Below are 26,032 nucleotides of genomic sequence, written 5' to 3'. Positions count from 1 at the left end.
AATGTGCCTGGCCTTAGACAGGGAAACCCCAAGGTAGCTTCCCAACCTCTGAGCTGTGAGATAACGAACACGTGTAAGTCGTTAATGTAAAAAAGCCGCTACAGCTGCACTTGGAAACCCGGAGGTTGTTCTCGAAAAAGCTGTGTGTTTATGCCATTTGCTAATCCTTTCCCTATGCCCTGTGTTAATACTTTTTGTGGAGGCATGGTCTTGTGTAGTCCAGGCTGCAATCCAACGCAGAGGATAATGTTGAACTTCTGGTCTCCCATTGGAGTGTGTGTGCCCCTCCATGCCCACTTTATGCGGCACAAGGAATCAAACCCAGGCCCTCGTGCCTGCTGGGCAAGCAATCTACCTTTGAACCACATCCCCAGCCTAGATGCTTTCGGTCTAAAATGGCATTACTGTTGTTGGCTGAGTGGGGGTGGGAGGGTGCTTAGAAATACTTGAACACAGGATGGAGCTGAAGGAGAATGGCACTGGACTGGAAAGGCAAGAACTGTGGGAGAGGGAGGGAAACAGGAAACTACACCATCTGTGGACCCCGCAACCCAGGATGTCTGGAACAGGTCTAAATGCAGGCCAGCTTCCTGCTGTTGGTGGGGACAAGTAGAAAACAATCTATTCTTCTATTTTTGATACATGCTTTTTTTGTTCGTATTTGAACAAGCTTCTAACTTTTAAATCTGCATTTTAAAAAATTCTCTAGACAGTGTGCATGGCCAATAATGGTATGTGATCGAATAGTCAAGTCAGGTTTCATGGACCAATGACAACTTTTTAAATAATTGTACTAACAGGCCTGTAAAATGATAGACACTGACAAAGACCACAAAGGTTCGTGCCGAAATAAATCCCCAACATTAACATTAGCTTTCATTTTAAAATCACATCTACTCTGGAGTCTGTTAAGTCTGTTATCTTTATTATGGCCACCAGAGGGCGAAATAACCTTTGTTGAAGTTCAACACCCAGCTACAACGTAGTGGTTTTCTTGGGTTTTTTGGTTTTTTGTTTGTTTGTTTGTTTGTTTGTTTGTTTTTTCATTGTTAGTTTGTCTACTTGATTTGGGGTTGTTTATTTTAGTCTTCAAAAAGGAAGAAATAATACAAGGCAGAAAATGAACACCAGCAGTGTATTTTGATTTTTTTTTTCATACTGTTTTACTTTTGACAGTTTGCTTTTATCGGTATCTTACAAGTTTTCCAGGGAACAGGGTACAAGAGAAACCAGGCATGCCTTCGCGTTTTCAGTTTAGTCAAAACAGATACATGACGAAGACCAAAAACACAGTGACAGTTAAGATATCGACCCCACATTCACATCTCGCCCCAATACCATGCACCTCAAACCCAGCCCCACCATGCAAATATCAGAATGGGTGGTGACATAAACCATGGTTTTCATTACAGGATGTTAAATGTCTCCACAGGGCATGCTTCCCTTTGGACTAAAGCTAAAGAGACATCAGTTCAGAGCAACTAAGTTTCTTTACAACAGGAGATACGGAAAACTTCTTTTTAAATGCACAACCCATCTTAACGTGCTCGACAGGGTGGGCGTGGTGTGGCTGAGACACTTGGCTTTTTGTGAATGGGACATTCCCGTCCTCCATTCATTTCACAGAGAGCGAAATAAAATCTAGTATAAAGGGTTTTTTACCATTATGTGTGACAAAATGATTTCTCCTGTGGGTGAATATACAAAAGTGTTTGAAGGGAAATAAATTGGAAATCCCCTCCATACAGCCCATTCTGTTAGCTGGAAACAGAAATACATTCTAAAACTGCAATTGGACACAGCAGCTCCTCAATAAAATGTGACATTTGGACAGTCACTCTCTCCCTATACCTAAATTATTTGTATTGCTATATCAAAATATTGTCTTCCTTTTTTTCTTTTTTTTTTTTTTTACAAAGAAGACGTCGGTGTCCATAAAATCTAATATGGCTTTCACTGGTAGAGGGCCTCTCCTCAGAAGACTTAAAAATATTTTTCTTTTAATTCATTTCATCTCTATGATCTGAAGTCCTCCCTGAGGAAATAAGCATCATTATAATCACATAAGAAGAAATTGAGAACGGAGTATGAGGGGCCTTACTGCTGACCACTGTCCCTCTTGTATCCAGCAAGAGTGGGCTCAAAAGGAAAAAAGAAATAAGAAAATAAACGCTTTCCATCTCTTTAAAGATACTGCCTCCCCCCACACACACACACACAAGCTCTGACGTTCTCACAGTGGGAACAACTAGTGTCTTTTATAGACTGTAATAGATGAGGTAACAACAATCAGGTCAAGCCCCAGTCTGTGGACAACCCAGAAGCAAGGTGGCAGGACCATCAGGGAGGGAGTTTTCACAGCAGAGCTCCTGGGGATCTAGCAAAAAGCCATCCATCCATTGCAGCCAGGTGTGCCCAGCCTGTCGTGGTGGACGCAGGAGCCCATCAGACCTCTTGCTCCCAGCAGGCTGTGCCCAGAAATTATTTCCTCAAAAGAGAGGGCTGACAGAGCTGAAGTTCAAACTCACTCAGCTCTCCCACTTGAGGCTTGGAGCCAGACATTTCACTACACCCATAGTTACAATCATCCTGATTGACCTATGGGGCCATGGATTCGGGGAAGGGGATCTGGAACATGCAATTTGCAAACTCCAAAGTGGTATGTAAATATAAGACATGGGTTCACACTGAAATCTGGCTCTGGGATCCTAGCAATTGTTTGCTGCAGGATCTTTCTGGGACTCTTCATTCTAGTCTCAGACTAAAGCTACTGGCAAAACTAAGAACTATTCTGAAACGAGACATACTCCAAATTCTGGAAGAATGTGGGATCCATGTATGTTAGCAACCTTGAAACTAGGGAGGGTCTCCCACCAGGCTCTTGGCTGGCTCTTCAGGCAAGGACAGAGGAAAGTCCTCCCAGCACTGAGAAAAAACGGTCCCCAGAGAAACCTAATCCTTACCCAGCACCACAGATTTGGAAAGACTTTGCTCAAAGATCCACTGCTGGGGTGTCCTGAGCAACCATCGTTCCCGTACATCCCACAGACAGGCCAGCAGACTCCCTCAGGGTCCCATTAACTATCAGTAACCCACTCCCCAGCAATTAATGGGAGGAGATCTACTTGTCCCAAATCTTGAACCAGAGAAGAGACTTGAGGCCAAGAGAGAGCTCATCATAGTTTCTCCTGCACTGGGGTTCTTCTGGGCAGTTCCCTGTGTCCTCATCCTCCTCTCCTGGCCACCACTGAGGCTGAGGATCCACACAGCCACCACCCCCTACTTCCTAACTGAACCCATAACAAAGTGAAAAGGTATTTATTTCCAAAATTGGAAACAGGGAGTGGGTTCATTCATGTCCAGGGGGCCAGGATACGACTGAGGCTGACTCTGGAATGTTCTGCAGGTTGGCTCTATCAAAGCAGACATTTCTACTCTGGCTTTCTTGAAGTTACTTTGAAAACATTGCCCTACGGATTGGGCAAGGAATTTCATGGACTAATGTTGCTGTTAGAGCTGAATGTTACTGAAGGAATATACATTCAAAGGTCAGTTAAACACATATTAATGAGAAGCCAAAGGAAAACATTTAAATTTAGCAATAAGGACTAATAAAAGTGTTTAGAGCTGCAACTTGGGGCAGGAGATGGGGTGGAAGAGTAATGGAAGTGTGTAGATTGACGCTGAGATTTGCTCCATTGCTAATTCACTTTTTTTCCCTTTGATGTTTCCTTACACTGTGACTCCCAGAGCATCACCCTTCTAACAGCTGCTAGATATAGATCAGGTGGCTACTTCTATTTGAATTTGTCAAGCCGCATTTGATGCTAAGATATGGATATGTATATCAATAATTTGCAAAGGGCAGGTGAGACTCAAATGGGTTCTTAGTGAATTGGGGTTAATTATTTTTAATTTGTTTATTTACATCCCAGGAAAGGTACTGAACCCAAATAATAGTTATTTTTATGAGAAGATGTCATTGTGACTAATATATTGTTTCTCTATGAGATCTCTTTAACAACAATCCTTAATTTCTATTAATATTATCTGGGAATTAATTGCTTATATTTCATTTGGCCCAAGATTTCATAAGATGTGTTCATTTGGATCTACGATTTATGGCATAAATGCCATAAACTTTAAACTTCATGAGTAGAAGAATTAGCCTAAGGTTCAAGTTAAGAAAACAATGTACAACAGGCATTGAAATTTAAGAGCTCTGGAGCTGGTAGGGAGGGGCGAGAATAGAAAGAAGGCATCCAGAAAATGACTAATTATCAATACATGCTCCCATAGTTTTCTCATGAGATTTCCTGAGCATTCCTCACATAACATAGTGCAACACAACTTCAGTAAGTCACTCGTATGTCTAGTTTTTCTCAAGCAAACACGATATGCTTCTAGAATATATTATATATATGTATATATATATATATAACAACACATAATAGTACACTGTTTTTCAGAACACTATAATTTGCACATCTATAAATACATTTAAATAAGAAACATAGGTAGCTATTCACATCTCACACTATTTGACACACATAAACATACAAAACTAAAATGATCCTGTTTAACCGTTTTGTTGGTCTAGGTTCTTTTCCAAGTTCAGAACAATTCAGAAATAGCCTTAAGCATTTGGACCCCAAGAAAACTGGATAAAAATTCATACTGGGTTAGGCACCACAGCCAAGGTTGAACACAATATACCATTCCTTGCGATGGGTATTACTATCTCCTACCACTGTTCAGAGAAGCTGGGGTTGGAGGACGAAGGTCTCCAACCGTCATTGTGAAGAAGGGCCACCTTAATCAGATCCCCCCACCCCAGGCAAAGTATGAAAATATGAAGGTGTCCTCTGAGTGAAGCAAAAAGCATGCCTTCACCCTGGGCTCCCCACTCTCCACCCCACTAGCCCATACTCTTCAAATAAGTGCTCAACAAGTCGAAAAGGCACCGCTCTCTGTACCAAAGGCAAGAACAGCCATGTGTTCCACAATTGCTAACTCATGTCCAGCTCCAGTAGCTACTGTGGGAGAAACGCCTCCACTTGAAATGTATTACAGAACTCTGCACTCCACCAAACAGGATTCTACTTGTTTCTTCTGCAAAACGGAATGTTTCTATGCATTATTATCCCTAGTAAAATTGGGCCGCTGGTCTATGGTAGATTGTAATTCTCTTGAAAGCAAAGGAGGGGTTACCCTTTTCACATCCCAGCTAGAGCCTAGCATCCCTACCAGCTCCTAGCAGGAATTCAGAACATACGCCGGCTCGGATGAACTCCATAACTCCAATATTGATGAACACAACACATGGAAATCAGGACTCCCACCGCATCAGAACTTGGTTTCATCCTTAGCAGGGAGGGATGATGCCTCAGGAACCGGGTTTGGTGTTTCCTTGCAAGCAAAACGTATGCCCTGGCAGCGTCTTCTAGAATGGCACAGTAACAAGGAAGACAGCAGTTCTGGCTTCTGCTCAAAGAGAATTTTCAACACAGTCAGACGAGCTGGGGTTCTTGAGTTCCTGGGGGGCGACGTCAGGGTCTGGAGGCACCTGCTGCTGGTGGTAGATGTCCTGGAAGAGCAGCGTGTTCATGACCTTCCATTCTCTGTACTTTCTGGCTGTAAGCTTAGGGTCATCCAGCAGTTGGTTGATCATGGCCAGATCATGTTCTTTGCACTGACGGCGGAGAAAACAGGAAGGAAGGGGACGTCAGTGAGTACATGAGCATCTGAACTCTGATGAGTCAACTTCCTCAGCCCTTTCCAGACATGTGGACCCGTCCACCGCGACACTACCCAAGTGGGTTCGCACATTAATAGTCTAATATCTCAACACACCTGAGGCCTGGCACAATATCGCTTCACATGTGGAAGCTGCCAAGAAGCTGTATGTATTCACTCCCCAAGTTAGTGAAAGAACCAGTCTGTCTTCTGTGCTGGCCCCTTGACCCATCTATTACCCCACACTGCGGGGTAACTCTATCTTAGTGTGGCACTGGGCCCTGAAGCTTAGCTAGTTGTACACACAGGCACCTCACTGACCATCCAAACTTCACGAAGCAAAACTGGAACATAGCACTTTACCTGAGGCATAAGGCAACAAAACACAGCTTTTTAAATTTCGTAGATTTTTAAATTACTTTAGTAAGTCATAGGCCATTAACATACATATTTATGTATGAAACTATGCTTTCCCTTCTTATTCAAAGATGAGGTACCTCACTCCCACCAGAACAGTATGTATGGCCGGGTAAAATAACGTATTAGTGCCGCTTCCTCAGCTTCACTGGCGATCAGTCATTCACATGTAAGGAAAAGAATAGACTAGAAATATCATCGGGGTCTACAAAAAGGGGATCACTCCATCCTGACAGTTGTTGGGTTTGGTCTGGGACTAGGTGTTTCAAGATGGCACTGAAACAGGTTACTAGGGACTGGGGAGTTTATTAGGAGACTTGTAACACCGTGGACAGACAGACAGACAGACAGAGGAGCAACTGTGTGGCAGGGATTCTGGCAGTACCAGAGAGACTGTTTGGAGGGTTGTGTGAAGAGCGCCAGAGCCCACATGGGAGAAGCGGGGTTCTCTTTTACAGCTCTCTGAGGACAGGGGAGGTCTTGTCAGGAGGCAGGAGGCAGGAGGGGTGGGGAATGGCATGTGTGTGGCACCAAGAGCCCCAATATTGGCCCATACCGGCTTTGATCCTAATTCACTCCCCGGGTGAGAAATCCTGCCTGTGAGCCAGGGCCTCACAACGTCCAGGTAGAGTGTCTGTCGTTATCCGTAGGTAGAAGCCTAACCAGAGGCTTAGTTCTAACACTTCATTCTTAGAATAATTTCACCACAAATGGCTTTTCTCCATCTCTGGAACCACGCTGCTAACTGGGCATGTGCAGTCCAATGAGTCACGCTGGACCAGTGCTGACCCAGCCCGCCAGGATCCTCTACTTTAAATCCACACTCTACAGAAATGCTGGGATCCTCATGCATGCCGAGACTTCTTCCTGACTTCCCTCATTGTGCAGGGCTCTCAAGAACCTGGCTCCGTCTGATACTCCTCTGGCTCCATGCTGCCTCATGGTAAAACAGTACTGGCCCGAGTTTTCTCACCCACACAATGCTGGTTTATGCCTCCAAAATGCTGAACTACCTGGAGCACCTTCCTTAACTTGTACTTGCTTCGGGCTATCATGTTCAGTGGGGAACTGTGAGCCTCACAGTCTTATTTCCATGCTCTCCTGCCATTCAGTGCAGAGCCTAGAATTCCCTGAAGTCAACTTCCACATCTATCCCCAAAACCTAAAAGGGGCTGGAGAGATGGATCTGTGGCTAATGGCACCTTGTTGTGCAATCTTGAGTGTTTGCACACTAGCTAATTTTATGTCATTCTGACACAGACTAGAGTTATCAGAAAAGAAAGGTGCCTTGGTTGATAAATTGCTTCCAGAATATCAAACTTAGGCAAATTCTTAGGGCATTTTCTTAATCAGTGACTAATATGAGAGGGTCCAGTCCATTGCGGGTGGAGCCATACCTGGGTTCAGGGTTCTATAAGGAAACAGGCTGAAAAAGCCAGTAAGTAGCACCCTCCACAGCCTCTGCATCAGTTCCTGCCTCCAGGTTCCTGCCCTGTTTGAATTCCTTTCCTAACCTCCTTGGTGATGAACAGTGATGGATGCATAAGTCAAATAAGTCCTTTCCTCCCAAGTTGCTTTTGGTCATGGTGTTTCATCACAGCAACAGTCATCCGACTAAGACAATCTGGGTTTGAACCAGCAGTACCCACACAAAAGGCCAGGGTAGTTGCATGTGCCTGTAACCTCAGCATTGCAGTGAGGGCAGAGACAGGTAGGTCTGCAAGGCTCCTAGTACAGTCAGCCTCACAGAAAGGTCCCTTCACATTCCATGAATGGACCTGCCTGAGGGCAAAAAGGCAGAAACTGATAAAGACATGTCACTTCTTCTGGCTTCCATGTGTGTATGCATGAGTGAGAAACACACACACACACACACACACACACACAGACAGACACACACACAATTAATTGGTTAATTAATTAACCAAGCCTAAAGAAGATGACCAAAAGTACATTCCCTCCATCCTTATATCCTTAGCTCATAACACAATGGCAGGTGACATGTGGCCTTATATCCTTAGCTCATAACACAATGACAGGTGCCATGTGGATAGTAAGTACCTATTCACCATTAGACCCATCATTACCACCTCCATGGGAACACATGCACAGCTCAAATGTCACTCACAGTCATACTCGTTCAGTGCTCTCATCTCAAGTTCAAGGCCATCAATCATCATCCTAAAATGACAGGGGGTCACACTTCTGTATCCCCCTATGAACTGAAAGCCCATGAGGACCGACATGTTTGTCTGACAGGGCCACTGACCTTCCATGCCTGACAGAATGACTAACACACAGTACACATTCTCAGAATACTTGTTTAAAATCTGACCACAGCTTTTATAAACAGCCATAAGTTCTACCTATGTCCTTTCCCAATAGCTAAGAAATAATTATGATAGTTTTGCTCATGACAACACATACACACACTGATCCAGTCAATAAGTTACGGCTTAATTTTGTTTCTTATTATAGGGAGTTGTTGCATTTTGTTGTTGCTATCCTTTTGGTTTGTTTTGTGTGCGCTATGCAAACACGACCATATATATATATATTATATATATATATATTATATATATATATACCTTGTTGTTATTTTTTTTTTCAACACAGCCACTTTATACATGACAGGGGGTTGCTGCCTTTTGAGCATCACTGGGCAACATAGCATGAGCTACGGGTCATGGGCCTCCAGCACTTCTCTGAGGCTAAGTGAACCATGGAAAGGACAACTTCTACACAGCAGAGAGCAATAGATTAGGAGGGAGATGACCCGTGAGATGTCCCCCACCACTCCCTGCCTCCTGAGATTCATCCACCTGTGGAATCCTCCTCCAGATTATTGGCTGCTTCTGTCTAACAGAGCATCACAGAAGTAAGGTGGCTTAGCTGTGGGGACTGGGTTTTTACTCGCTCTGATCACTCGCTATCACTATCACTTGCTGGGCTGAGTCAGCTTTTCAATGTGAGCTGGCCCCACAGAGTCTACTTGACAAGAACCTGAGAGCAGCCTCCACTCACCAGACAGACAACAGCAGGCATGCCCAGAGCCACAAGCTGCAAGGTACTGAATGCTGTCAATGCCAACATCGGGATGAGAAACAGACATTCCCCAGTGGGGAAATGGATAGGCTGGAGGACAGTCTGACCACATGCTCACACAAGAGCTACTGGAAGAAGCTCATGTCCAAGCTTTGCCCAAACCATAGAGCCACAAAAATTCTAATGGAATAATGTTTCTTACTTGAAGCTCCCAAGCTTCAGGGTATTTAGTTCACATCGAGACCTACTCTACCAGAAGGAAAGAAGTCACCAAGATCATTCACTCCATGACCTACTATGAAGAGCAAGGATTCATAGGAAATGAGAGAGGCTAGCAATGGCCTTTGGTCCTTTTGTCAAAGCACGTGGGACATTGTCAGGTCTAGAATCTTTGGTCTATTGCTCTATGGAATCTGGAGTCACAGTCTCTTCCTACACAATATCCTGAGCTACTCATAACCCCATTGGCTTCTACTTCCTGCTGCTTCCAACCTCCAGTAGATTCTCTACCTCCCTGAGGACCTTTCCCTCATCTTCCACATAGTCTAACTTCCTACTCATGGACCAGCTGTCAGGTAAACATATCGGTCCTAGACATTCAGTCGCTTCCAACCTCTGGGCTATTCAGGCTCTCAAAGCTTCCATGCACAATGGCACTTATCATGCTGCATTTTAACCATCTGTTTTCCTGTCTCCATTATCCTGAGCATCCCACTCCATGGTCACAGTGACCCAGGATGGTGCCTGGTACACAGTAATAGTCAGGAAACAGCTCTCCAATAATGAAGTCATTCATCCTGCAAGATGGTAAAGTCTCAGCCTTCTCTGGTGTATTACACTGAATAACCCAACACATTCAACAGCTCTGAACACACCACAAAATGAGTGTTAGTGATGTCTTTTCATCGTTAACTATTAGAGGATCTCTCTGAACCTGGAGAGTCTTTGTGGAACTGGACCATTCTTCCCCTTGTCCTTTCCAGCCTCACTATTGCACCTTTGTGTGGTGCCTGGTTTTTTCTCTTGACAACATGGGATGCCTGGCTACCAATACCCACTCAGCTATCTCAGTATAGTCCTCATGGCTGGTGACATTTCTTCCTGGAAAAAAAAAAAAGGACTCAGGATTTCTAACGAGAAAGGACATGCACACTTCAGAACTAAATCACAGACTCCAGTGGGGGCTTTTCAGAGCCTATGAATCTTCTGCTAATTTAAGATGACTACAGAGCGCCCTGCCCGCCACCTGCTGGTGTTATAGACTAAATGTAAAATTAAGATGCCCCTGTTGTGAGGAATCCTTCATTAGGGGAAGCTCTGAAAATAGCTCCCGTGCACCCTGCACACTGTCCTCTGTTTCCATGTGACAACATCTGTTGATTTATTGCCACAGAAGTGTGCCTTCCATTGCCTGGCTCTCACCATAGTTCTCAGCTGTAATGACTACAGCTGACAATTAGAATATAAACTCCTGGCCAAGCAATGGTGGTGCATGCCTTTGATCCCAGCACTCGGTAGGGAGGCAGGTGCATCTCTGAGTTCAAGGCCAGCCTGTTGTACACAGTGATTCCAGGACATCCAGAGCTACACTGAGAAACCCTGCCTCACAGAGAGAGAGAGAGAGAGAGAGAGAGAGAGAGAGAGAGAGAGAGAGAGAGAGAGAGAGAGAGAGAGAGACTAATAGCACACAGGGGTAGTGCCCTTGAATGAGTCAGGTGAAACCTTATTTCTATTACTGTTGACTTTGCCAAAGGTTGTTATCTGTTGCTAATCAGCAAAAGCTCATAAGAGCCAATGATGGTGGGTGTCTGTAAGGAATAGTACTTTCTGGACATGAACAGGTAAACTAACAGTAAGACCTGAACAAGACCAAACTCAGCTCAAATCCCATCATGGACCCAGAAGAGGCTCATATGTTCCTACTGAGGTTTAACGAGATTCAGGAGAAACAAATAGGCCTAATAGATGTTTATTCAGGGAGAAATAACTTACAACAGAGACAGATGAACACCAGCAGGTTCCTGGTCCCAAGGATGCCTCCCGATGCTCTCCTGTCCCCGTGCTGCAAGCAGGAGAGCTCTTGGAGCCCCCTCCTCAGACTTAGTTCCCCCAGGGAATGTCGGCCCTTGTCTCCACCCCCAATGGGCGTGGTCTGTGCGGGACAAAGTGAATACCTCACTACTGTTCCACCTCTAGCTGAAAAGATTGATTGCGGAGGCGGGAAGGGCAGTAAGTTTACTTCAGGGATGTGGCCCCTGAGCGGCTGCCCATGCTCCTGTTAACGGCCCTACCCCACGTACATACAGGCAGCGCTACGTACACTTGGTGGGTTTTAAGACAAGAGCACCCAAAGGTGAACGGGGAGAGCGGCCGAGGGAGGGGGATGGGGAGGGGATGGGGGTGGATTTGATCAAAGTATATTACATGCATAGATGAAATTCTCCAACAATAAAAAACTTTCCAGAGCCAAGTATTGTGCTAGACACAAAATTACCAAAGCAAATCACGCGCCGTCCTTGCCATCTGGGATTTGGGAATGCAAACTTTGAATCAGACCGAACGTAAAATTGAAGGCTGCTATGTACGGATGCTGCTGTGTGAGTGGCCCGGTGCTTTTAAAAGGTCATAGTCACCCCACTATGAGGATGGTACGCTCTCTGCTCTTTCCTCCTCCCACACAAGCACTCTGAGGTGGCCATGAATCTCCCTGCAGCCAGCCTTTCTCTGCCAGCCTCCCTCCCCCTCCCAGGTAGCACAGCCTGAGACAGCTTTACCTTTAAGGTGCTATTCAAGGTTCTGATCTTGTGAAGCTTCTCATTGATGGATGGGTTTTTGCACCGTTTCACAAAAGACTTTCTCAACTCCTTCTTGGTTGAAGGTCTCCGGTCCCCGAGAGGAGACAGACTTGCTTGCTCCAGTGATTTGTAGAGTTTCTCCATCTCATCATCTTCAGACACTTTTATTTCTTCTGTTTGAAAAAGAACAGTATCCACAAACCCAGTTAAAACCAAAGAATGAACATCATACATCATGGCCCTAAAGCATCCCTGTTGACACCTACATCTCAGACTTCTGATATCCGGAAGTGTAAGGTGGTGATGTTCCCTTGTCTGAACCTTCATATCATGCTACTTTGCTACTCAGGAGACCACAAACCATTTCATGACCTATGAGTGTAACCTATTCTAGCAAGGCCACATGCTTGGAAACTTTTGTAGGGGTACAGTATAGGCCTTTAATGTTACAGATTTTTGTGGGACACAATTCAATCCACTTCTAGCCCCTTAGAATTCATCTCCTCTTCACCCACAAATCATACACATCTCATTTCAACACCTCCTAAAGTATTAGATCATTTCAACATCAGCTCTGAGATGGGTATCACATCCACATATCCTTAGAGTTAAACACTGAGAGGTTCAGAGATCATTTGTCTAGGTGCAAAATTCCTCTATGTTCCTGAACCTGTGAAGAAGTTACCTTCTAGGCAAGCCCTGCAGAAGGTCTGAGCACCTACTGTTCTGGTGTCTCCCAGTGCTTTCTGAGAAAGAAACCTGCCTGTTTGCTGGTTATAGATGACATATTTCTCACCTTGCCGCACACTGTCTGCCCCCTTTTAAATCCACCTATCTGGCCCCATCCCATCAGAGTCTAGAAAGCAATGAACCTCTGTAGAGAACTAAGGGATAGGCACATTACTCTGGTACAACAGTGGGGAACACAAAGACTCACTCAGTCTTAGAACTTTTGTTTGGGGGTGTCAGAGAGTCTTTCTACATAGCTACTCATAACAGCATTGTTCAGGAGGAAAAAGGGAAAGAACATAAAAGTTTTTATCAATGGATGAGTGGATGGAGGGAATGTGGTGTGTATGTGCTAGAGCTCTACCAACAACTTCATGAAGTGCTGAATCACCCACCACCTTGCAACATGGATTAAACTTGAAACCATAATTCTAACAAACTTTGTGACTACAAAAAATAGTCACACAAGACCACAGACTCTGCCATATCAAGTATCCAGAACAAGCAAACTCGTGAAGACAGAAAGCTGCTCCCTGGGAGACAAGGACACAGACAGGAATGAGATTTCTCTTTCAGATAACTTTTATTATCTTTTAACATACTTTCATAGCATATGTGTTTATGTTAAAAATATCAGAAGCTGCATCTGAGCCCCATCCCCTGGACACACACACACACACACACACACACACACGATTTCTTTCCGTAGTTTAAACTTTGGGGTGTTAGTCATGAAGATATTAATTAGCTTGTGTGTGTGTGTGTTTGTGTGTGTGTGTGTGTGTGCATGTGTCTAAAAGTTAATACACACAGTTCTCTGTTAAGCCATCTGCAATGTCTGAAAGATAACCACTTCCTGCTTTAACCTATCCAGAAACAAGATCCATAAGGAGTGAGTGTGTCCAGTTAAAGACCACCTGGGAAATAGAAACAAATCAGCAATCTGGTTCTTCTTCCTCAGCAGAAACCAGAACCTGAAAGATTAATGTCCGAACTCTACTAGTGCAATTGTGAAGTGATTCACAAATGTACAGAAATCAAAAGAGCAGATAGTGTCATTAAGAGTAAAGGAAATAGCTCATCAGCTTTCCAGTGTGTCCTGTTCTAGGAGAGGTACAATGTATTGCCAGAAACTCAGGGGACATGTCTGTGACTCAACCAAGTCTACAGTCTAGACAAGGGATTTGTATCATTTTTACTGGTGTTAGTGGCTAGCGTTTACATCGTTGTGGGACATCTAGTAACAACAGACACAGGGATAATGGAAATATGGGATAAAGTGTAACCCAAAACTTCGCATGTGTGACAATACAGCTTGCCCCTAACCATGAAGTTGAGGAGAGATGAGTCCTTCTGAATTGGGGTATCGGCTCTAGTACTTCTGGGTCACCCTCTGCAGGCACTGCTATACCGTGACCTGACTGATAGCTGCATGAGCTCAGGCTTTGCTGCTTAAGCCTCTCTGGATTAGGATTTTAGCATCCTCTTAATATTTTTGCTTAATGTGTTTGGCTCACATGTCTGTATATGCACCATGTGCATGCATTCCTGGTGCCAGTAGAGGTCAGAAGAGGGCATCAGACCCTCTGGAGTTGTAGACAGTTGTGAGCCCCCACGTAGATGCTGGAAACCTAGCCCAGGTCCTCCGCAAGAGCAACAAATGGTACTCTGAGCCACAGAGCCATCTCTCCAGCCCTTCTAGGTTACTCTTGTAGTGAAATAAACCTAGCATCCCTCTCTGTGTACACACAGTTCTTTTCTGAATTGTAATTTCATTGTAGAAAGCACCAATGAATCTTTCTCATCCTACCAGATTGCAAAACAAGAGGGTTGGCAGGAAAGACCCCTCATCTCTCTCCCATTGAAAATGGACGCCAAGCAAGTTATTTCCACCTCTCTCGTCTCCGGAGATGAAACAAATGGATTTTGCCTGGCAGCTAACTGTCTCCTCTCGAGTGCAGGATCAATCTTCCCATGTAGGACAGAAGGGCTTCAATGCCCATTGCCACATGGGTACCTTATGGCCTGTTGACTCTCAATTCACTAGTGCTTGGTCAAGGTTGAAGGTGTTATCATACAGATGAGGAAAGTAGATAGTCTTGAAAAACAATCCGTGACTTTTTCTCCCAACTGCCAACTAGTGGTGGGTACTAAAAATAAAAACCCCATCTTTTGTGGGTCCATGTGTTTCTAGACCGTTCTTCACAAATTTGAACAGAGAAACAGCCTCCTGGGAGCTTAGGAAAATTCAGGTTCTGCTTCAGCCATCTGGGATGGCACTAATACTCTAAATGTGTGTGGGGGGGCCTGCGGGCATATGTGTGCCTATGTATGTGCATACATGAGTGTATGCATGCAGATGTGCATGTGTGTATAGATGAATGCATGTGTATATGTGTAAGTGTGTGAGAACATACGGGTGTGCACATGAACACGTGTGTGCCCCTGCATATACTGGTCCACACTCACATTTGCACTCCTGCATATACAGGCCAGATGTCAATCTTAGTTGTCATTCCTCAGGCCACATCTGTTTTGCCTTTGGAGTAGCTTAGGGTGGCTGGTGACTTCCAGGACACCTCTCTCTAACTTCTCTGGGACAACAATCAATCCACTACAAATGGATTTTCACACTAGGGATCAAATCCAGGTCTTTTTTGCAAAGTTGTTTCCCCAGACCTTCTAGGCTTTCTAGATTTTTGGCAAGCTCTTGGGCCCATTGACTATACTTTAAACAGCAAATGTGGATCACCTGCTGGCAAAATTTCACAAGCCTGGATTCATTGGAGGGGAGAGGGACTTGAATGACAACCAGAAAATTGAAACTAGTTCAAAAGGCTGCCCTGGCTGTCTCTGGGCCATATGCTATTCAAAGAGAAAAGGAAAGCGACTCAGCTTGCTCAAATGAAGTACACCTGAAATCAGTGCCAGAAAGCACTTCACACCACAGGGTGAATGGAAAGGAACTTGAAGTATCTGACGGTGACCCACCATGTCAGCTAGACTAACTCAGGAGATGTCTCCAGAGTTGAGTCGGTTTGAGTCAGAAAGGGTTAGTATGATAGCTCCCAGGTCCTGGGGGCTAGAGAGCTGGCTCAGTGCTTAAGAGACCTGGGTTCAATTCCCAGCACCCACATGATGATTGACATCCATCTGCAACTCCAGTTCCAGGAGATCCCACCCCAGGAAATCTTCTGACCTGGAAAGCACCAGGCACACGTGGTGCACACGCATGCATGCATGCAAAACACTCATATATGTAAAACGAAATAAATAGTCTAAAAAACAAAAATATACAGCAACTACAATCCAGGTCCTTTGTAGCAAGACTGAAGATATACCAGTGTTCTCACTAGTGCTTACAAGTTCTCTCCTTCCTGAGGCTGTGTAAATGAGTGTGTGCCTCCCTCCTCCTCAGCCTCCTCCTACGTGCCATCTTACTGCCTGTCTCTGGCAGGGCAGGACAGCTCCTGGAGGCCCAGAATTTGCCTGTCGAGAACACTGTATGCAGATTATCCCTTGAAATGCTGTATTTTCAACTCTGCCTCCCCCACTGTCTTATTTTTGGTCTTGCTTGTGCTTTCTAGAATGAGGCTGTTTATCTTCTATTTAGAACATAAAAGCTGGCTTCAGAAGACAAGAGAGAAATTCATACACCAGCTTTCATACCAGGGCTTGAAAAAGAAGCCTTTTTAGAGAGTTGGAAAGTCCAAATAATGTTCCAAGGGAGATCATTTTAACCTTCAAATGTAATGAATTTGGAAAGTTCTGGGGAGGGGACAAAGCACTGTAAGTTCCACGTACAATGTTCTAGTGTTCAACAGCAACAACAACAAAAAAAAAAGCCATTGAAGACACCTGTTATCAGAACTCAAACAAGAGACTGGTGATCTGTACATACTGCATATCCTGAAAATAATATTTAACATATAGCACCTGATGCCTAGCGATTAAAAGGTGTTTATGGCCATTCTTTGCATGGTAATTTCAGAGTCCTACAACATAGCAAGGCTAGAATTACGGCAGACTCCCAATTAATAAGAACAACTCTGGACAACCAATTTGAGATGGGCCTCTGTGAGTCTGTGGTGGAGATACATGACATTACATATCATCAAATGCACAAAGCATTTGTACAGCAAAGAGTTAACTATGTACTATAGACTTCAGTCCATAAGAACATACCTGTACTTCTGGGGTGCACAGCCCTGGCTGATACATCCATAATGCAACCCCTACACGTGGGTTCCAGAAAGGGAGACAGAGAGACTGTAAGCATGAGAGAGCCAAGATGTCTGCTGTGAGACAGTGTCTTTTACATAGGAGAGGGAGCTACAACCATGCAATCCTAACAACATGGCTGCCTAAAACACAACTTGCAAAACGATATCAATCCGTGGCAACACGGATGTCATGAGGCCCTTCCCCTAGGTGGTGCAGATAGTCAATAGCTGCTAAGAAAGAATCCATTTTCTCCAGGGACTCAGTAGGTTGCATACATACATACATACATACATACATACATACATACATACATGCATGCATATGTGATAATAATTTAAGAAGAGGCCATGAATTTGAGATGGAGTGAAGGGCACTCACAAGGGCTACCTCAATGTTTGGTCTTGGTTGTAAGAAGCAAGCCACACTCGTTTGAAAAGTTAAACCACGGAGGACGGCAGGGACAGGGAGGGAGGTACAGACTGTGTGCTCACTCTACACTGCACACTGTACATGTCCAGCATTCTTTTAAAAGCTAAGCCTATGAATTTGAAGTGTATGCTTTCACAAATCATCCTCAAGATAGAAACACTAAGTATATCAATGTGCAGAAGGACATGACAAGAACTAGAAAGAAACCAAACATTTATCCCTACTCAGAAGGAAGTTATTTAAAAACTGGAAATGGCTGAAGACATTGTGGTAATTCCCAAAGCCACTCATGTCCACTAGACCTTGTGATCAGCCAGTAAGAACTTCTGCGTAATTGATAGCCCAACAGTGAATTCAAAAATGACTCTACCGTTAAGTAGCAAAATGTCCCCTAACTTTCCTTTCCATATGTTCTTCTAAAACTCTATGCATAGAGAAACAAAAAGAAAAGGGAAAGGAATCTGCTCAATAGTTGATAAGCCACAATCCCAGTAGCAGAGTCTTAAGAGGAATTTCCAACATGATGCTCATCAGAGGTTTCTCTTCTCTGGGGAATAAATTTGGACTTCTGAGAAGGAGTCACAGCCATGAGCAGGATCATATCTGGTACAGTTTGGTCCCAGAGAAGACTTGCTTTAATGTACTTTTTCAATTCCTGAAGGTGTTTTCATAAAAAACCTTCCCCTTAGAACTCCCTTCTCAACACAAGCATTCTCCTGTGCCTTCACCCCGTGGTTTCCTCTAGACACACCCATCCTCCACCATTAGCTACGACCTCTGACTTCTTCTTTTTTTCTTTTTTGTTTTTTCCTCGGACTTCTTCTGCTTCTTCCCAGCTGTGCCCACTTTCCTACTTCTGGAATCTAGACTCACTTGTCACCAGCTTCAGAACTTCTATCTGTCCCAGTGAGCTTCCACAGACTCCCACTCCTTCCTACTTCCTAAGCTGCAGCAAAATGTATAAAACTAAGAAGGAATAAAGAAGGCAATAAAGATCTAAGTACCACAAATGACCTAGTTATATGGTATGGATGGATTTTCAGACAAGCTAATCAGTTTATTTTATGGTAATTAAGAGAGATCTTTGGCAGTTAACTAGGAGCCATTGAAGGCACGGTGAATCAGTCATCCATCCATGCCTGAGATCCAAGCCACGATAGTCAACTGTCACATATACAAGATGTTCCTATTAGGAAATATTTATCACCACTTTAAGATCATTTCTCGTCCTACTACAAAAATAATATCACTGGGAAATACTCTGTGGAATAAATTAAATTCTAAGTGTACCATGACTGACTGAAATGAGGCAGGACACAGAATCCTCCCTCTCTCCTCTGTTTCCAGTTTCTACTTCAACCCTGAGTACCACAAACCCCTCTTAGTTCCTGCCTCTCTTTATCCTAGGATAGCCTGGGATCTAAGACTAAAGGAGCTCTTTGACATCACAGGTTCATCTATGTTACGCCAGTTTGCAAGTGGCCACGCATGATCTGTTCATCATTCAATATTGTCCTAATTTCCTCCTACCTCCCTCTCCTACGCCCCTGCTCCACGCACAGGGCTCCCTTATATGTGACTGAATTCTGTGTACCTGCTTTGTAAATCTGCTTTGTGACACTCTTCTGCCTTGCTTTCTTTTGTTAATCATGTCTTATCCTCCCACTCACCCCATTAGACGTGAGGATGCTTTACCACAGCCATGTTTAGATTGTAGAGTGTGTGTTAGCACAGAGAACATGAGTATACGTTAGAACAGTCTTCATAATAACAGATAGGCTAAATTGAGTTGACTTCAGTATTAGACACAGTTTCTTTTTAATCTGATTTTAGTCTCATATCTCACAGCAATGTCAGAAAAATGCCCATAGTAAAACAGATGAGATGAGTACACCATTAACTCTTAAAAGGCTTGTTGGAGAATCTTCTAGAGTTGTAGCAATCTGAAAGTTGCAGTAGAGAAGGGGGAGGGGATGTCATTAACATCCCCTCCCCCTTCTCTAATGGCTTACAAGACAGGGAGAAATGTCTAAAAGGATATTCGAATTCAGAATAAAATTCCAGCAACCACAATTTTAATTGCATACCAACTACGAAATATTTCTTCCATTGTCTACATAAAAGAAAGGCTATAATACAAGCTGCCTGCTTTTTTTTCAGAACTCGGTTATTAACCTTCAAGATTCTTTTCAAGGATAAAATTCTCTTTCCCCGGAAAACATGTCATGAGACTAGATCTTAATCTTCTAAAATTTTAACTCCTCTCATGGATGACACTGAAACTTCAGGTCTGCTCTAAAACCCTCGCCATAGTATTTTAGACACTGAAATTTCAGAGGTTCGTCCCCACACTGGAAAGTCAAAACAATAATTTCTAGAAGTCACACAAGAAAAGCTACCTTCTTCTCCAACAGGCAAACATATACATGCGCAACACCCAATTTGATTACTCAATAGCAAGTCACAGCAAACACTAGGCTGCCGTTTCCATGGAGATGACTCAATGTGGTTCAGTTCTTCTGGGAATGAAACCAAATCCCCAACAGCAGGAGAAAATCATCAGCAAGAATTCTCTAACATATGGCAACTGCCAACAAACCAGTGAAGGGAAGATACCTTCCTGTTCGCCTCCTCTCTACCAGGACAAATACCGTTCCATCGAGCTATTTGAAAAATGGCCTAGATTTTGTTGGTCGTTCTGTGTGATGACTACCAGGGTCTCTTTATTCTTATATTAAAAGAGCTGTTGGCTCCCAGCTGGATTCCTCAGCACATGAATTCCCAGGATGGCACTTAGACAAGGATGGGAAACTCATGCATCTTCCCATGACTCTGTTTATTAATCCTAACGGGAAATTCAATCTGCGGAGTTACCTCTTGGAAAAGAATGTAAATGGAATTTTAGTATCTCTGATGCTTTGGAAGTCTTGATTGTCACAGAGATGAGGAGATTTCTACATCTTTTTACATGTGTTTATTATTATTATTATTAGTGTGTGTGTGAGGTGTGGCTGTGCACATACGTGTAATATTATATGTGCAGATTCAAAGGGCAACATTTTGGAGTCAGCTTTTTTTTTTTTTTTTTTTCTCTACCTTTATGTTTGTTCAGGGCTCAAAACTGAGTTGCCAGGTTTATATTACAAACACTTTACCCACTGAGCTGTCTTGTCAAGTCTTCTTTTGCTTCGCCTTCTAATGGAATGATTATATACAACCATTTCCTTGGTTAAGAGCAAACTGCTTCCCAGGAATCTAAGCTGTTACCTCCTCTGTAGTAAAGGTACTGCCCTCCAAACTGCGTGCCAAGTTCTTGACCTCCATTAACCGCACAGACACCCTTAGGAGACCACTGACTGTCCCTCTACAATGGCTGCTCTAAACCCATTTGACACATCCGAGTAATATAAATCCATCTCACACATCCCTTAACTACCACAACCCCCCCCCCCAGAACATAGACTATGGAACCAAAATGGGGGATTCGTTCTCAAATTGATGGAGATGTTTACATTATGATCACATGTCTGCCTGCCTCATAATATAAAGCAGTGGTTCTCAACCTGTGGGTCATGACCCCTTTATAAGTCAAAGGAGCCTTTCACGGGGCTGCCTAAGTCCACTGGAAAACACAGATATGATTCATAATAGTAGCAAAATTACAGTTGTGAAGCAGCAATGAAAATAAAATTTTATGGTTGTGGGTCACCACAACATGAGGAACTCTATTGAAAGATGGTAGCATTTGGAAGGTTGAGAACCACTGGTCTAAAGCTTTTGGCTACTGACATTTACAACAGGTAATTAGTGGCCAGGTAACAGGAGCTGCCACAGGCAAACTTTACAAAAAGAGCTAGAGGCTAAGCCCCATCTGACTAATTTTCAAATTGCCATTCATGGGTTTAAACATTTGAGTTACGGATTTACACCAGAGCTCTATAACACTCCCACAAATATTCGGCATCTAAGGAAGAGTAAGCAGTCCCCTGTGTTACCTCCATCCACGATCCTTGATCCAGCAGCTCTGTCTGGAACTGTTAGATGGTCTTGGTTGTTGCTCAATGAAGAAGTGTCATCGCTAGACAAAGAGTTCAAAAATCCACTTTCTGAAGTGATGGAGCTATTTCCTGGGGCCGGGCAACTGCTGGCCTCTGAAGATGCAGGTGTATGGACCTGTACACTAAATGTCAGGGGGTGTCCCGTATCTTCAGCAGCAGTCGCGTTGTTAACCATGTCAAGCCAGGTCTGTCTGTCTTTAGATCCGGAGGAAGAAAACAGGCTGGGTGCCTTTGCCGTATTTTCCAGGGAGGAGAAAGAGCATGATGAGTTTCTCAGTTTAGGTGAAGAAGACGACGCCCTCCGCGAAGCCTATTTTCCACAAATGAAATCAGGAGGAAGAGAAGGAGGAGGAGAGACATTGTGATTAAATGACCATTCCCTTCATTTTGTTTTTATTAAAATTCTCCCAGAATTATTTGAAAAAGTGACCAGGAATGAAAAAAGTCAAAGGACAAATGTATGATACTTATTACTGTATGGCAGTCACCAGGGACGTCTCTAGAACTGACTGGTGTAATTTTCAGTTCCCCATATAAGACCTGAAAAAAATCTCCATATCAAAAAATTTGACTCAAAGTTGTGAGCCTCTCCAACACTTTAAAGACTCTCTTATAACAACTTTTTTATATATATAATGCTTGTGGGTACAATGGTAATTTGTCATCCATTCTTGAATTCACAATGAAATGAGCAAAAATAACAGAGGAAGGTAACTAATAGGAAGAAAGCAGAGGTTTGGGGTATGGCCCAGTAGAAGAATACTTCCTATTGTACATGTTATTACTTTGTGGCTGGAAGGAGGGAACCCAGATTCCACAGCATGTGTTAGAGGTCAGAGGGGTCCATTCTCTCCTTCCACCAAGTGGGCCCCTTGTATTAAACTCAGATCATCAGGCTTAACAGCAAGCATCCTTACCTACGGTGCCATCTCGCCAGAGCCAATCACTTGCAATTTTTAATCCAGCTCCACTGAGTGAGATAAGAACACATTTATAGCCTCTGAATTCATGAAAGAAGCCACCGCTTCCCAACTGATGGCGATAGGCGGGTTGCTTGAGCACCCTCTAACAGCAGCTTCCTAGCATGCTCTCCAAGGGCAAATGGCCACCCTGAAGGATATTTCATCAATCCACAGTCATAGTACCAAGACCACGTCATCAATAAGGACATTCTCTTGAGACAGACACCACGTATATGCTGAGATTTTATATGAGTTACATTTTAATGTTGCAATATTTTAAGAATTTGGACAAATAAGTTTACACTTATTTTTTTAATGCAATCCATCCATACCAGGCAAAAGATCTGGCAACTTCTTCCATTTTTAACATCATTCGTCAATAAAATCCAAATATCTAGACTCGTGGTTCTCTAGGTTACCCTGTATGTCCCATGGTATAAGACTGAGAAGTGATCTTATGGTTGAGTTTCATGTCATCATCCTATTGGATAATCCTGTTAATTAGGGAAGCCGCATGATGGAGATCATTAAAAATATAAAACTGAAGAAAACATTTAGATCCTCTTCAAAGTCTCAGAAACATAACAACCAAGTCAAAATGCTTGCCTATGTTCAAACTCAGTACATCACTGTGAATTTTAAAGGCCCTATGCTCTGAGCTTTTAATGGGAAAACTGCTACTAACTAATATGTGTCTTCTTGGGTGTTCAGTGAACATAGGCTACCAAATGCTCAAAAAAATCTACTATGCCCCTTTTTCATATGCATGTGCTGTGCACACATGTAATGTATGTTTCCACATGTACTCCTGGAAGCCTGAAGACAACACTGGGAATTGTCTTCAATCACTTTTCCACCTTAATCACTGAGACAGGGTCTCTCAATCAATCCCCGAGCTCACTGATATGGCTAGTCTCTACCTTCCAAAGCTGGCATTGCAAGCAAGCCACAACTACCCAGCATTTACTCAGGATCTAGGATCTAAACTCCTTTCACAGCAAACATGTAAACCACAGATCCATCTCTTCAGTCCAGAAATAAACCTACATTGAATATTAACATGACACTAAAATGCCTCCATATAAGATATAAAATTTCATATCACAAGATATGACCACAGGCATGAATATGTTTTATTTGGCAAAGTGTCAAATAGTTTGGCAGCTGGCTACCTTAAGTCTCCTAGACCAATTAACAACTAAGAGATGCAAAATCTGTAAGACCTACTTCTCCAGGAGAGGAACATACAGTACCCATATTATCCAAATAAATGCAGGGATATTTTACTCATAGGATGGATCTACAAACCGGGCATGGGTGGTACATGCCTTTAATCCCAGCACTCGGGAGGCAGAGACAGGCGGATCTCTGTGAGTTCGAGGTCAGCCTGGTCTATAGTGCTAGCTAGTTCCAGGACAGGCTCCAAAACAATACAGAGAAACCCTGTCTTTAAAAAAAAAAAAAAGAGAGAGAGAGAGATGGATCTACAAAATTTAACAAAAAACACACATGTTACTCCAGTCCCGGTACATTCTCCTACTGTGAACTATTTTGGTCAGTCTCGTCTTATGTTTGATCAGCTTCCCTTTGTTGCAGAGAAGCACATCGCCACACTAGGAATTTTAAATAGATTCTGAGAATCAGGCTCAGGACCTCGTGCTTACAAAGTAAGCCCTATACCAACACAGCCATCTCCCCTGCCCCAGATTTTGTTTTAAAATACAAAGGGAACAGGAGTAAATAATGAAGAGAAAGAAAAAATAATGAATTAGGGAAGATGGAAAAACAAATGAAAAGGGAAAAAGTGTGCGTGTGTGTGTGTGTGTGTGTGTGTGTGTGTGTGTGTGTGTGTGTGTGTGTGTGAAATGTTGGAGACCAATGAACCGGAGAGCGGGTGATATGGAACAAACTGGACACGGAGTTCATTTCAGAAGACACATCTGGAACCGTTTTTTGTAAGCAACAGAGTGCCAAAACATGGCTTATTATTTCTAAGATTCCGTAGCTACCAGTAGGCAACATTGGATGTACCACCCTAGCCTTCTGTGACCTATCTGAACAGCAAAGGCAATGCAGGCAGCAGGGTGTAGGTCCCCTTCTCTCCTCCCTATATCTGACTAAAGCATCTCTCCTCCAGAGCCAGTTCATGTGCCTGGTTCTGTAAGAAATCTCCCCAATAGCGCCAAGCTGTGAAGTCACGATACCTGATGCTTTCTTCCACCATACCAGATGAATACCATTTTATTTGACAACTTATATTGCTAGTGCTGATTGACTGCTAAGTCTTTTTTAGTGAGCTACTTGAGAACAGGCTGCTTTTAGTCATTTTTACACTTCCATTTTTTTTTTCTTGCATCTGTGCCCAACACATAGTTGATAATAAATTACTGCTAGGAAAGAATGGGTCGGAGGACCAGCTCTGTGAAGAAAATCTCAGCACAGTAGTTTGGTCTCTTATTGAGGAGCTTCCTCAGATCTCGATCAGCTTGCTGGATAGGATTGCTAACTTCAGGATAGAGGAGAATTACTAGAGGAGACAGACCCACTGAGTGTGTATAATCTCAAGCAACATGGCTTCCTTTTGTGAGGGAATTGCTGGCAATGCGATTTAATTCATTTCTGGATGTTTGAGTTTGAATAAGCTTACTTATTACACTTATCTGTTTATGTGTCTGTGGGAGTTAAGTACACAAACACACACACAAATATCACTAATAAACAAAAATATATTGAACATGCTCTCTGACTCTAATAATTTGGTAATTAGGAGTCTAGAGAGATGGTTCACAGCTAAGAGTGTTTATTATTCTTACAGAGGGTCCAGGTTTGGTTCCCAGCACCCACATGACCTCCATAAGCTACTTCATGTATGTGCTGTGCATATATACACTCAGGCACACATACATATACATAAAATTGTAAGCATGTTTACATGAATATGATAATTATATAAATAACACAGACACATAAAGCCGCAAGTACAAGGTGAATTATTTTAACAGCATGAAAAGGCATTAAAAAAAATGTTCCAGAATTCAGAAAAAGAACAAAGCAGAATGACATTCATGTATGAAAATACCACAATGAAATCCATTACTACTAGTGCCAACTAAAAGGATTAATAGGAAAAAAAAAACCTGAAAGAGTAAATTTGTCATGGCTTAGAAGGCAGGGAAGGGCTGCTTGAAGCAGACTAAAAGATCCCATGAATGTGGAATTGGAGTGGCATTGGAACCAAAGCTTCCTAAGAGCTAAGAAAGTTCTCCCTGCAGATGCAGAGGGCAAGCTTGGAAGACTCGGGACAAAGGGGCATTTTACAAAGGAGGGATTAGTGGCAGGAATGTGGCAGCAAAAGAGCTCTCAGTGGACGAAGAGTAAGGCCAGGTGTGGTGTTGCCTGCCTTTAATCTTAGCATTTGGGGGTCAGAGGCAGGCAGAGCTCTGGGAGTTCAAGGGCAGCCTGGTATGCGTGGTGAGTTCTAGGCAAATCGGTGTTATTACAAAGCACCTTTTGAGGAACCTTTCAAAGAAAAGGCGGACTAGGAGCAGGGAGAGATAGAGCCTGTTGTTGCGATGACTCGGGCAGGAGCTATTGAGGGGGGTGGAGTTGGGCCAGTGGAAGCAGAAGGCAGGAGAGG

At 43.3% G+C, this 26,032-nt stretch overlaps 1 protein-coding gene across 1 annotated transcript in view; it reads right to left on the bottom strand.

Moving 5' to 3' along the window:
* Window positions 1-4,479: 4,479 nt before the first annotated feature.
* Window positions 4,480-26,032, bottom strand: part of Ipcef1 (interaction protein for cytohesin exchange factors 1) — a 66,138-nt gene continuing 44,585 nt past the window's right edge. The window contains exons 8-10 of the mRNA XM_051205984.1: window positions 21,371-21,743; window positions 11,973-12,166; window positions 4,480-5,692 (exon numbers count right to left, since the gene is read on the bottom strand). Coding sequence (XP_051061941.1) covers window positions 5,489-5,692; window positions 11,973-12,166; window positions 21,371-21,743 — 771 coding nt within the window. The 3' untranslated portion in view covers window positions 4,480-5,488. The remainder of the gene's footprint in view (window positions 5,693-11,972; window positions 12,167-21,370; window positions 21,744-26,032) is intronic.

The sequence above is a fragment of the Phodopus roborovskii genome, unplaced genomic scaffold, assembly GCF_943737965.1.
Source record: "Phodopus roborovskii unplaced genomic scaffold, PHOROB, whole genome shotgun sequence".
Lineage (NCBI taxonomy): Eukaryota > Metazoa > Chordata > Mammalia > Rodentia > Cricetidae > Phodopus > Phodopus roborovskii.
This window is presented reverse-complemented; position numbering and strand designations above follow the sequence as displayed.